This window comes from Vespula vulgaris, chromosome 4, assembly GCF_905475345.1.
Source record: "Vespula vulgaris chromosome 4, iyVesVulg1.1, whole genome shotgun sequence".
Classification (NCBI taxonomy): Eukaryota; Metazoa; Arthropoda; class Insecta; order Hymenoptera; family Vespidae; genus Vespula; species Vespula vulgaris.
Genome location: NC_066589.1, coordinates 4,115,122 through 4,129,912, shown reverse-complemented (window position 1 = coordinate 4,129,912; position 14,791 = coordinate 4,115,122). Strand labels below are relative to the sequence as shown.

At 39.3% G+C, this 14,791-nt stretch overlaps 1 protein-coding gene across 1 annotated transcript; it reads right to left on the bottom strand.

The window, feature by feature from the left end:
• Nucleotides 1–3,382: 3,382 nt before the first annotated feature.
• LOC127062929 (zinc finger protein Elbow) lies at nt 3,383–9,921 on the bottom strand. Its single transcript, XM_050991920.1, has 2 exons — nt 9,249–9,921; nt 3,383–6,258 (listed from the first exon to the last, which is right to left on the bottom strand). The coding sequence occupies exons 1-2, from the start codon at nt 9,309–9,311 to the stop codon at nt 4,642–4,644; spliced, it is 1,680 nt and encodes a 559-aa protein (XP_050847877.1). The 5' UTR covers nt 9,312–9,921; the 3' UTR covers nt 3,383–4,641.
• Between the last annotated feature and the right edge of the window lie 4,870 nt (nt 9,922–14,791).

Below are 14,791 nucleotides of genomic sequence, written 5' to 3'. Positions count from 1 at the left end.
TCATTGCAGCAGTAATAAAAGATAAAATTGACCTCTTCACAATTCTTTATCAAGAGCATGTAACAAGTATAATTGATTCAAGAATTAGTCGATTTTGCATCTTTACAAGATGCATGGAAGGACAATCAAATCTATAGCACGCATACATTTGTTTTTCGAAAGAAAATTATTGATAAAAAGAAATAAAAAAAGAGAAAAACCATTTGATAGTTTTCATGTTAACTTTTTCATAGCTATGGAAATATTCGAAGAACTTTGTCTAGTTTAAATAAAGAAATGAAAATTCCAAAGGTTTAGGAATATTTTTGTGATTCATTGTATACAGAAACGAACTCGATCGTTTTTGAGTTAGGGACTCGGCCGTATCTCAATATTGTCCCGTCGGAAAGCTAAACAAAGGTCATGCTGGTAGGCTAAATGGCGCGTTCAAAATCGGACGAAGATAAATACCGCGGTTCGTTTGCCAGGTATCGTTTGTCGTCGGTTTTTCGATCAGTCGGCCGTGCGCTCGCGCGCACGAACACTCGCTTACGGTCGTTAGGCGCATATAAAGCAAGCGTTTGTCTGATGAATGAACTCCGATCTTGACGGGGAGCCCTCTTCTATGCGATCGTGTAAAAGCACCCGAGAGAGGCACCCAAAGGCTTTCCGCGGTCGTTATGGGTATTTGTACAACACAATTTATCTCGTCCCGAGGCCACGACGCGCCGTACAAAAGCCGTGCGACCGTGCCGTGAACTCGACTCAAGGCATGGATCCGCCGTAATAATCGATTACCGCCAGTGAAAGGAAGAGAAATCATCGGGTTCGAATCGAAGGAGGGAAAGACGAATTTGCACGCAAGCTTTTTACTTCGAACGAATCTTTGACGGATTTAAACGAAGCATTTTCGAGATAAAAGGAATAAATAGAAGATTTCATGCAACCATACAATACGTGCCCATAACAAAAGTAACGTGATACTATTAAAACATATTATTTTCTACGTTCTTTCTCAACGTTCTTATAATTTCATGTTTATATTCATGAACTATTTCCTTTCTCCATTTTGTCTTCAAAGGCTCGAGAGTAATCGGTTAAACAATTTTACAAGCAAAAAGTAAAAAGAGAAAGAGGATAAACGTTGTTTACAAAACTTTCGTAAGGTGCATCTACTGACGTTTTCAAGATCTTATTTGTTAGTTGTAACAAGAGCAAGTTCTGGTGTAAAAACGATATATAACAACGTGTTCATATCTATTACAGTTAAGTATATATACAGGGTGAAGAAATAATTTTGATTGTTTCGAACGTACGACTTTAGTAAAGAATGTTTCCTCGTATCTTTAAGAAGAATAGAGGTATTCAAAGCGATCAAAATTATTGGTCTCACACTGTATATCGCTGATTCTAGAACATCCTGTATTGCTTGAGAATATAAGGAGCACGATGTAAGGAGTGGAGAATCTCGGTCTCTTGGTAGGTCTGAATACAGACAATGTTGCGCGATGTTGAACACGAATGTTCATGTGCGCGTTTGAGGTCGCTAACACGTTCACACGTACGGTCACATTTGGTAATAGGAAGTAACCGCATCTATGCAAACGGTGTCCGCAGAAACGACATAATGTGGTTTTTCCTCGCTCATTATTCTTCCTCGTTCATTAATCTGATAGATCTCAACTCGTTTAATATATCGCTTATTTCGTTCTCCGTTTTACGTATACTCTTAAATCGTTTGTAATTAATCTGTTTACGCCTTGGATCGCGATCGACGTGATCGTCAATTAATTTGATTGCTACATTCTGATAAAAAAAAGAGAAAGAAAAAAAAAAGAAAAGAGAAGAGAAGGAACAAGTTAAAAAATGCGATATAATATTTAAAAAGATCGTCAGCAAAGTATCTGCTTTTTATAATTAGTTATAAAGCCTAAACTCTTTCTTTACAGCAGTAATTTTACGAAAAGCGTGAAGTTTCATTGACCGAAATTGTATCTCTTAATGTATCCTCATAAAACGTGTCTGCCAACAGAACGAGTGTTATAACGAAAGAATAATTGTCTCACGCAAACAAGCTCAAGAAGTTACTATTCCGAGTGATCAAGATAAATGATTCACCCTGAGTAAACGTCTACGATAACGAAGCGTCTTACAAGATGTTTAAGAACGATGTCATTTCGTTTTAACGTTCTTCGTTTTAAGATTACGCGCGTTATTTATCGAGGAACTTTGAAATTCGCGCGTTCTCAAAGAATATCGGCTTGTCGAAGAAGGGAACGAACGTGAGAGGCGATAAACGGAAGACGAGAACGAGTCGTAATTTAACGGCCGACGGAAAGAAGAACGATAAAAGCCGGAAACAGATGCAGAAGAGGGCATGTCGGCATTGGACGCCGTTGGGTTACGAGGGGTGATCTCGCTTGCCCTTCGAGTGATTTATGAACAGACGCAGCGACTCCATCTACTTGACCCGTTCACCTCGTTACAAAGGATAATGTATTCGTGAGAGGCCAACCTCGGCCGGCAGCGGTTCTTCCGCATGGTGTCTTCCTCTCTACGAAAGTAAACCGAAACGAACCGAACCGAATCGAAATCGGAATATAACAGGGAGAAATAATATAATGCTATGCAAGATTCGTATCACGAGCAGCGATAAATTTTCTTTCTTTCTTTTCTTTTTTTTCTCTTTTTTCGATATATTGCCTATCGTAAAACGCCTGCCTTTTCACTTACTATATTCGTACGAGCGTCTATGAGAAAATGATCTTTTCTTGTATTCGATTCATCAATAAGCTAACGTTATTCTAATGAATGAAAATTTCATTCGGGCTGTTTTAATTTATATGCGAATCGTTATATCATGCTTTTAGTTCGTTTAACTCTTTTTTTTACTGTCTAACACATATGTGTACGTGTATACGCGTGCGCGCGTGGATCCGTGCACGTGTGTGCATATGTATGCTTAATGTATACTATCTTATATAATCTCTTATTATCCTCGGTAAGTAGGTTCGCGTTTTACTACCATTTACTAAGACACGAAAGACTTCAAAGATTGTATTTCAATTTTGTAATAAAAGTTTTAAAGATAACGGCAGTGTCAAAACGAACGGTCGTTACAAAGGCGCCCATTGTAAGCCACGTCAGCTGCATCAATCCTAATCTTTGACATATCTCCGATTTTACTTTTACGAGCGAGTGTAAAGCGTTGTAACGTTTAAAGTCCTTCGATATTTTTCCAGAATTTATCGTAGTCATCTCGAAAGAACGAGTTCATAAAGAATCGTATTACGATATTTCAAGTTGCCACCAATTCGAGAGGTGGTTAACAATCTTAAAAATAATTGTCGGGGAAATTTTAGGAAAGGATAAATTTTAGGAAGGATAAAAAAGAAAATACAACTTATATTCTGTCAATAGTTTCTCGTATTTCGATTTTAAAAAGTACCAATGGGAGATCAAGTAACATAGAACAACGATAACTTGAAAAATACAAAAATCCCACCACATCCATCGAAGATACTAGAGTCTAGGTGATAGAATCTCGATATTCACAAAGTCTGTGAACGCGTTTTATAATTTTATCATACTAGAATAATAAATCTATTTACAGATAATATTTTCTAACATTCGATCTTCGTTTTTTCCTTAGTTAATAGAATATCGAAGACGCAAGTTAAAAGCGTCACGCGATATATACTAAAACTTTGGTTACGCAAAAATAGATGCGGCACAATATAGATATGTATACATATACATACATATATATTTATATATATATACATACACAAGATATTTCACATATTTTAGTATAACCAGAAGGGTGGGCGAGTGAATTTATGTGAAAAGAACAAGTCGAAAATATAGAGTGACATTTTTTTTGTAAAAGGTCTCATTTCCGAATAAATCGATGTTGCAGATTCATCGAGTAATTACACGTGACCATGTCATAGATCGCTTTTTTATGTTTCTTTTTATGAATATCATCGATATCATGGCTTGTCATTTCCAATAAACAATTTTTATATATTCATTGACTACAAAAACTGCAGTGATATATATTAGACGTAGGTGTAAATACGAGGCCGTGTGTAAACGTATCCCTTTTCTGATTGTACCACCAAAATGTAATACATATATATATATATGTGTGTGTATATGTATATACGATATACCCAGTGATCGCATGAATTTCTATATTCCTCGAAAGATAGACGGACACAGAAATTTATGAGTATTTCTTTTACGTCGTCGTAGATTTCTTTAATGTACGCAGAAATGCGTACAACGTTAATACGTATGAACAAATGTACAGAAAAAGTCGCGAATGCGTATGAGCAAAAAAGAGAGAAAAAGAGAGAGAGAGAGAGAGAGTGAGTGAGTGAGATAGGAGAGACAAGGGATAAAGAGAATGAACAAGAAAAACATACATTTCAAAATTTAATAGATATATTGTAAGAAAGCACAATCGCGTCTTTGGATTTTAATAGACAAAAATGTAATCTCTTCCAATCATTTCTCTCTCTCTCTCTCCCTCTCCCTCTCTCTCTCTCCCTCTCTCTCTCTCTCTCTCGGTCATCTTTGCAGAGAAAAAATCACAGTCGGGGGCTCTTTCGATCAGTCGAAACAGAATCTCGAGAATAACTGGCTCTGCTTCTCTCCTCATTGATGTAGTCCGGATGTCGCACCGAGCCTTGGTGCAGCGTAAAGCGAGTAGGGTGAGAAGTAATGCGGGTGTGGGTGAGGTGGAGGAGGTAATACATGAGCAGGGTGGGTTGGAGGTAAAGGGAAAGCAAGAGAAGAAAGCGAATGAGGTATCATCGGTGGTGTGGGTTTTCCATAAGGATGATAACGTGCCGTGGCGAGTGGACTGAGCGGTGGTGTAGGATAGGTTCTCGAAAAAAAGGGATGCGTGGATGGTAAGGCTAAAGAGTGTGGCGGAGGTGGTGGTAGCGGAGGTGACAGCATTGAAAGTGCCGTTGCAGTGGCTACGGCAGCCGCAGCAGCGTTGGAAGGATCGGTGGTGTTAACGGAACTCGAAACGGAAGCATTCGTATGACTTCTTAGGTGTTGTAGGAGTTCCTCCGAGGTGCCAAAGCGTTTGCCACAGTAAACGGTGTCACCAGCCATCCAGTTACAAACATACGGAAGCTGCGAAGCAGCAGCGAGAGCACTCAATTGCGCGTGGGCGTAGGCAGCCGCTGCAACGCTAGCTGCTGCAGCCGTTGACATTCCGGAGCCATAAGGCGAGCCAGATCCAGATTTATGATCACACTGGACGCAACCGGATGGGCAAGAAGAAGACGAAGAAGAAGAAACTGTTGAAGGAGCAGGAACTGGACTCGTCGAGAGTTTACCGTTTGCTTGAATACTCGCTTGTGGAGGAACGTTCGTTCCCGTAGTCGCTGCAGCCGCGGCTGCCGCTGCTGCTGCGGCTGCGGCAGCTAAAAGATGAGAATTCAGTTGACAACCCGTGCAGTAAGGGTCCCGACAAAGACCTATGGACGATGCGTCGGTTCCATTACTGGACGATGATTTCAAACGGCTGTTGTAAGTCAGATAGGGACTCGTTGGACTACCCATGAGCCCGCTTTTCAGTGCGTGCTGATGCGGAGACAGTAGCGAGTTACCAGCCGACATAACGTCTATTGGTAATTGCGAACCACCATAGGCTAAGTGATAAGCTGAACTCGTAGAAGGAGGTAGGCCGAGCTTGAAGGTACCGAGTGGTAGATCTTTGATCGATGGATCCGTCATGGCTAATACTCCGGCAGGACTGTAGGAATTTGGCCTTATTGTAGGACTACCATGACGAGTTCCTCGAGTAGAGGAACTCGTTGAAATTCCATCGTTTGGACTTGGTTCGCCGATATATACTGCACCTTCCGGTGTAGTTGTTTTTCTTCCTTGCGGAGTCACTGCACGGGTCGAGGAAGCACTCTGATTGCTCGAACATCTTTTGTTATTATTATTTCCTGGTGTTCTGGAACGAGCGGATGTTGAATGACTCGACGCCGATCGTTGCTGATCCTCCGGACTGGATGTTTTTTCACGGCCAAAGGATTCGTGAGAATTTTTAGAATTTGATCTACCGGTTACATCGTTCGTCGGAGTTCGCCTTGATGGTGAACTTCCCTCGCGTGAGTGATCTCGATTAGATTTTGACGATTTCGATGATTTATCCGAACCGTTCAGTAGAGATCTGCTTGACGGGGGATCCGCTCCGATCTGGCTACAAGTCTGTGCGAGTAGAGCGAGAGGACTCTTCTTTGCATCTAGCTAAAATATGAAGAAAGAAGAAGATTAATTTTTGTGATCGTCAAATTTTACCAAAGTCTACTCAAACTAAATGCAGCATGTATTGCGCATAATGTACATGTAAATATGAAAATGTTACCGTGAAAATGAAAGATAAAAAGCATAAATCCAAAGGTGTTACCGAATGCAAATGTTCGCGAATTCATACGATATAGGTAGATTAGGCTCTAATATCGAGTGACTAATATCGAAACGTCGAATATATCGATATGTTAAAAATGAAATGTTACGTATCTGTATGCACGCATCTAGAAAAATCTACAGACTTCGTGCGAAGTACGAAGCGAACGAGAGCGTAGCGTGTTCGTGATTTGTTTACGTTAAAGCGTTTGGCCAAAGGCGATCGATCCATCGTTGTGACCGACGGAGGCACCGTAAAACGTTGCTTTCGGCGATGTTCTCTGAACGAAAAATCATCGCTCACAGTTCTCTGGATTTTGATCCGACGGGTTTTCGAAAGCTCGCCAAATTTTCGACTTTTATTGGGCAGTTGTTAAAGCCGGATACAGTATCTTTGATTTATCGCAGTTCATTCGTTCACACGACTGATATCCACGAAAAAGAATCGTCATATCGGAAGAATCGTTCCGCGATACGATCGACAATGTCGAGAAACAAAGAGAATAATTCTCTTGAGCTCTCTTAGCCGTTCGATCATTGTCTATGAGCAACGACGAGTCATTAATCTCAAGAGGATGGAAACGTCGACGGAACGTCATAAAGATCTTTACACCGTCGTCCAGCTTCTTCATTAATTTATTATTCGCGAGGCAAAGGTTCCCCCTTTGGAAATCGCATTTCAATACGAGCGACTGACGTGGCCGTCTTTACGAGAAGCGTTTTTCATTCGCGTCACGGAACGTACGCGATCAGTCACGCGTTCCGGGAGGAGAGAGGATTGGTGGGGAGAGAACGAGGAGAGGCCAACGAGAAGGATTTATGTCCGTCATCGTGACGGATAGAAAAGGTAGAAATAGAAAAAGGGGTTTCACAGGAAGAAGAGGTGGAGGGGGAGCAGGAGGTGGAGGAGGAGGAGGAGGAAGAAGAGGTAGAGGGTAGGAGACATATCGACGCTTTTGCGTCTTTCCAAAAGAAGAAGACGAAGGTACCTCAGGCAAGAGGGCGGAAAAGAAAGAACAATCTTCTGGATAGAGAAGATTGATCCCTTCGAACGATGCTGCGATCGGTACGAACAATATACAGGATGTTCTTGAACGGGAATGGGAAAAGTTGGAATAAAATAAAAGGAATGTAAAATTGTTTCTTGATAAAGCAAAGCTAACGTTAAAAGGAGTTAACGATTTTATTGTTTTACCAAATGTAATTAATTTAATTATTGATATTATATATTTATACATTTGAGCCTTTCTTCCAACCCCTTGTTAAATTACATTCGATTAGTCCGTTCGACTCGTAGTAATTGTTCTTTGTTTTATATAGATACGACCTTGTTTGTTTCGTTTTAATCATTGAATCTAAGATCCTTTTTGTTCTATGGATTTTATTATTACTTTTTATCTTTTTTATTTTTTTTCCAATTTTTTTCTATAGAAACGCTTGGTATTTCTGTTAACGGTCTACAGCGTACACATTGGCGGTATCCGTCGAACAGCCAATATATACAGCGGATGTGCCTCTCGTAGGCGTAATTAAAATGCAACGTCCGTGGTAAAGCCGAGGCGCGGCAGCGTGCACGGTGAAGCACGTCGAGAGAGGCGAGGCGTGAGTTTGCTCGTGCTAATGGCGCAACGCCGACACCGACGTCTGTTGTATCGATGCTGCCGTGAATTACTTTGCCCAAACTATTTACGACGAGTAGTAAGACTATCTATTAATCGCGTCCATGAAATTTAACGGTAAACTAAACGTTAATATTTTTGAGTTCCTAACCCTGTCAGAACTCGCTTTTAATTATGGAAAGGAGATCGTTCGCGCTTCATTCTGTCAGATATACGTCCGACAAAAATGATCAGCTATTTTATATAATCGTCCAGCCAACCGACGAACAAACAAGTTTTCGAAATATTATTGCGCGTTGTTGTGAGACATAGCGCTTCTTTAACTAAATGAGAACGACTATTATGAAACGAGATCTTTGAAAGCTACATGATTTGCTATTTTTCATTATAATGATGATTCCTTTTTCCTTTTATATCATGATAAGCATGTACATTCTGAAAGATATAAGAAAATTGTATGTAATAATAATGGTTATTACTTTTTGCTTGTAATTACATAAAATTTACTTCCGCATTTTCAACGATTAACAATAGTTTTGCGATTATTTCTATCGTATAAGCAAATAATCAGTGAGATTTCTTTACGATCGTTTGCAATCTCAAACTTTGAGATATACTTTTATTTAATTACAAAAAAAAATATATTGTAACCTGAATATTATAGCGTGAAGTAAATTCAAGGACTCGATGCATCAAAATTTTCCAATATCGTTGAAAATCCACGTTACGTATTTATTAACGTGAAAGTTTCCGCGATGCTTTGTTCTAGGACTGGTATGCGCGAAAGCTTTGAAAGCTGTGAATCGGAACAATTGTTGACAACTACGAAACGGTCTTTCGATTTGAATGTTATTGTTTATTAGCAAACGCTCCGCGGTCACACCATCGACAGCTCGACATAAAAGCGACGTGCAGCGTGAGTGAGAGAGAGAGAGAGAGAAAGAGAGGAAAGTGAAAGAGAACTAGAGAAAGATGAAAAGAGAGAGAGAGAGAGCTGTACAATTTTTAACGCGATAGCCCTTACATCCATTTTTAGATACTTCATCGCGAATAAAAAAGCTAATAAAAAGACGAGAATCACTTTATCGCGTTGTTACGACTACATTCTCTCTTCCTTTTTTTATCTTCGTTAAAACAATATTTTCTCTTTTTAAATAAAATAAATAAAAAAAGAAGAAATTAATTAGGATAACATCAAGTATCTGTACGAACTGTTGTCGGTAGAGGAGTTAAATAATCCGGACATAGATACTGATTCGTATTGGAAGTGAGCATCTTAAAGAGCGCTTAAGAGCGCTCGCTTTCTTGTCCGCTCTTCTCTTTTCTTAACAAGTCGTATCTTCAAAGTACAAATCCCAAAGTAGAATCCGGCGAACGAAATCGCTCTTTTTTATTTATATATTCACTTGGTCGAACGACACCGTTTGAGCTCTTCTTTCTAATCTTTTCACTAAGAACTCTTTTCGACACACTTTGCGAAGGGCTTCGAGGTCCCTGTAGGGTTCCGTAGCCGAGAAAATGAAATTGTTGTGCGATGAGCGACATCGAATCGAACGAAGCGGAGGCAAGAAAGCCGGATGGTACGCGCACGAACGTCCTTTTAGTTCGGAGGTTACAGCGGCGACTGAAGCGCTGGTGCGCTTCGAACTCTCCGTTCCTCCGTCCCACTTCCCGTCTCGTTCTCTTCCTACGATCCCACTATCCCCTCCATCTACTCCTTCTTCTCGTCCTGCTCCTCTTCGTCGTCAACCAAATCCCCCAGGATCGTGGCACGAACGTGCGAAAGGACGAACGGCCAGGCTCGAGTGATCGGAAGCGACGGGACGCGAGACGAGTAGCGAGACGAAATGCGAGATGTGACGTGTGACTTTGACCGACGTTTTCACCACCCACCGACCCATCACCTTTTTTTCTTTTTTCTTCTTCCTTTTCCCCTATTTTTCCAGAATTTTTTGTTTTTTCTACGGTAAGCATCATTTTTGGGTGGTAACATTACGACTATCGACAGATTGTTCATGTTTTACGTTCTTTTACGTTATTTCGATAGGAAGGATAATTCGATGCGTTATATGGGCTAGACGTCGTATTTGTTTTTAGTATTAATATTATTTCGTGAATTTAGAATATTTTGGTGCTGGAAATCAATTGATTTGAATCATTTATTTTATAGCATTTTGTTTTTTTTTGTATTATTGCTTTATATGTTGTACCTAACATGACTATTGTTCCAACAGTTATTAATCCAATCGTATAAAAACGTAATATGTCATTGTCGTCGGCGAGCACAATAATATTCATAAAATGTTCTTGACGTAATAAGTGTAATGTTCGTGAAAATTATTATCTGCTGTAAAAGATGACGAAAGTGAATATAGGAATGGATTTATAACTCATTATATTACTTTTTTACAATGTAGTAAGGTCAATTTTTACAATTTCATTTGTAGGGAATATGAAAGAAGAAGTTTCGGAGAAGAAGTTCTTTCGAGTATCATTTTAAAAGGACATTATTTAAACACTGGAATATATTTTTTGTCATCGATAATCAAATGATGCATGGTAATCATCATGTTTTTCAACATCGTTCGATAGCATTTAACGAGTTCTAATTGGAAGTATATCCAATTATAAGGATGTATCGGAGAAATCTTTATGATTCTCTTAAACATTTTAAAGCGTATCTTATTCTTGAAATGAGATATCGCTATGGAGACACGGATCACGGAAGATTTTTCTGGTCGACCTTAAACACGAACGTAAGAAAGTGGTTTTCTATCTTGTAGATAGGTCGGCCAATCTGGTATAACCGTTTCGAAACGTTTTCTTACGATCAAACCGGGATATATGTTTTCTTTGATAAAAAGATAGACCTTGTCTCGAACGACTAAAAACTTACCTCGTTGGAAAACGAGTGTTTTACCGGATATATAAAGAGGTATGGGGATAGGGGTGGGCTTTCGGAGAGCGTTAAATATCAGAGGAGAGAACCATTTCGATTATCCGTTAAGGTGAATGTGAGTAATTAAGTGGTATAACTTATAAGCTTGCTCGGCCGCTGTCGAGACGCTGTCGGGTTTTATGGCTTTATGGCGACTACAAGATGTAATTACTCTTTATGACCTTATTTCTGACGTGATCTCTTTGAGGTTGCCGCCTTTGTCGATGAAATAAAAGATGTTAGGCTGTCGAGCGTACCGTTCTATCCCTCTGGAATGTTCAATATTTTGCAAGTATCTCACGAATATTTATTGTAAGTTCCATCTGGACACCTTAGTCATTTAGATTGTTATCAGAAACATTTCTTTTCTCTTGCAGTCGTATTAAATCAAATTCGCGCGCTGTTAGCCTGGTTACTTGCGTTATTGAACTTATTCTGTTTATTTGTTCAACAAGTTGTCATTATTAATTTGATTTTATGTTTAAAGCTTTTCCAGTTTCATGTCTTATATAATATTGTTTCATACAAACAAATTATTATAAAATATATCAATCTACAGATGAAAAAATAGAACAGATAATTTATTTCATAGATTCGACCAGCCAGTTGTTTCTATGATTAGAATTTCGTTTTATAATTACGAATTTGGCTAAAAAATAGACATTTTTCAATATACATGCATTAAGCGACTTATGTTATACAAATATATATATATATATAACATATTTCTCCAACACACATACACACGCGCACACATATATATACGTCGATCCATTGTTTATTCAGCAGCAAAGCTTTTACATAAGTAAACGCTTCGTTTGCTCCAGCAAAAGCTTTGGTAAAGGCACACAAGGAAAAAGAACGCTCTGGGTAATGAAAGTTTAGTCGCAAAAGCTTAAGAACCTTCCTCGAAGCAGCATACTCGACTTAACGCGATTTTAATAATCACAGCAAGAGAAGTCGCGTTTTACGATGCGAGAGAGAGCTTTTCTGTCGTGAGAAAGCTGCGATCTTTCTCTCTCTTTCTCTTTCTTTCTCTCTTACCTTCTGGCCGCTATTTCTATCTTATCTTTTTCCCGTTGAACGCGTTGGACGCTCCAAAGTGGCCGTTAGATACGAGCAGTTTCCACGGAAGAGCATTAGCGGCGTTATTAGCGCTAGTTAGAAGATACGCTTTGGTGAGCGACGAGAGCGCTGTATAATTATCCGATCCCTTTCTCTTCTCTCTCTCTCTCTCTCTCTCTCTCTCTCTCATCCTCTCTACTCAAAATCGAAGAGAAGAGAAGAGAAGAGACAGAGACGACGTGTTTATGCGGCGCCGACCGAGCGAGACCCTGGGTAAGTATCTCGAAACTATCTGTGACTCGACGAGGCAGCTTCTGCCTTGCTTCTGTCAGCCTCTCGAAAGCTACGAGGATGATGAACCGACGAATGATTTAAACCTGCTACCCACTTGTACTGCCTTGCACCTGTCTTTCCTTTTTCTTCCTTTTTCCTCATTTTTTCTTTTTCTTCTCTTCCTGTTCTTTACCACCGATGAATCACTAACGATAAATTACTATCGACGTTCTCGAAGAAAGCAATGGTTATCCAACATCTTCGAAGAGAAAGACCACACGATGGAGTTAGTTTATTACAGGTACTTAATGGATAGCAGATATATTATCCCTCGTTCGATTTTATTTCGACTTATTTTAGAAAATATGGATTGGTATTTAACGAACGAAAGGGAGATTATGTTTACTTAGATATTAGATCTTTAAATTTCTTTGGAGTTAATAATTAAATTGTATTAATCAATGATAGATAAGAATCGTCGTTAACGTTTCGAAAATATATACGGCTGTCGAAATATACAATTATTATACGTTATGAGATTTATGAATCAATTTAAAAATCATTTTATGAAATATCTGCTGGAAAAGATAGAGTATCGTTATCAATAATCAAACGTGAATCTGCAAGCTAAACAGAACTCATCGTTGAAAACATAGATGCCAAGGAATAAAATATTCTGTGGTTCATCACAGTTTCACAATACGTCGCGAATTGTACGCAGAAGCTTTATAAATATCGAAGAACGCGACACCTTGTATCGAGGTCGATCGTCTCGCGTTCTTCGTGAGAGACATCCGAGCGAGTAGCGTTTGTAAAATTTATGTTTCCGGCCATTACTCGCGGCATTGTTACGTACATACATATTCGTCTGAGTTTTTACACATAGATGTTTAAAAATGTTCAGATATTGCTATTCGTTGTAAATTCATGAAACGAAGCCATATCGAAAATGATCTGAACTTTGTTTAGCTTTAAATTCGTGATCGTTTTATTTTTCAACGATCCGTATTACCGGAATAAAAGTTAGCAACGTGTGTCTCTTTAATGCTCACCGTCGTCGTATCGGGGTCGAGCGGTTTATGAAGCGTCCTCTATACATACATTGTTGTGTGCAAATCGATTAAACGTTATGGCACTCTCGCAGTTACAGACCAAGTCGAATGATTTATAGGAATATATGCGCCGAAGCGGGAGTAAAAAGAATTATAGACCGGAACAAAACGCACTATACACGATGCGGAGAGATCCTCCTGATGTTCTATCGGCTTCTCTAACAACGAAGATCGACCGTGTGAATGAATGCACTGAATAGGGTGAGAGTTAATCAAGCAACGTGGAAGTCGATAAGAAATTATCGAATTTTAAAACTTTCTCGATTCTTATTAAGAAATGACATGATCGATAGGATCAACATTTTTCAACTATTCTGACTTATAAAAAAATGTGTATTATAAATAAATCGACGGGAGTTAAATGTATTTGTGTCAATGGCGACTGGTAATTGTTCGTAATTGGTACTATGAGCGTAATTATCATCTCTGACATTATCGTAACAGATATTGATCGTCCGTTCCATAATTCATTCGCAAATCTTTATTACTACGAGCACGTCGTGTCTTCAAATTTATTATTCCTTAAAGTTGATTGCCGTCGGAATGACGGGACAAACGTGATCGTTAGAGCAACGCGTTTAAAGCTTCTAACGATAGCAGAGAAGAGTTCGCGCGAACGTTATCGTTATCGGCTTTCGGTAATAACGGTTCGTGCCTGGTGCTATAACGCGTTAGCGTCTACGATTTATACGTTTCTCTCACGCAGCCTTACTTTTCGTAATTTCCTTCTCAGGAGCAGTTCGTCGTCGTCTCTGCGAAGAGTTAACTCGCGCGCACACTTTGTATACTTATTTACACTAAATTAGTGCTCACCTAGAAAATCGCGGCAATCTAGATAAGTCGGTCGCAATGTTTAACCTCGATTCCTTGTCCTCAGTTTCTATTTATTAGACAAAAAAATCTCAAATCTAGCATAGCCTAAGTATGTGTAACTTGCGAGCATGTAATCACTTTTTACAACGAGTATGTACACACGTGTATATAAAAAAGGAAAAATGAGCTTTGAGCATACACGATAATGATTATCATTATGAAATTTTCTAATATTTAAAATAAAAAAGAGAAAAACAAAGAGGAATCATTTTTCACGAGGGACGGGTTAATCAGATTAACATTGTTCTATTCGACGGGTTAGATTGATGACGGGATCGAACGTGTTGTAAGAGCGATCGAGCGCGTCTGGCACGTTCAGTGAGAGCCATTATCGCGTCGTCGACTTTGAACACGATTTTCGAAGGGAGAGCATAGTATTTTCGACGAAGGAAGAGAAAAAGATAGCTCTAGTTATCCCGCTAACGCTTTTCGTCATCGTTCTCCCCTCGTCTTTTACGAAAGTTTGGTAAGAGGTTAGCGTCAATCGAGTCGCG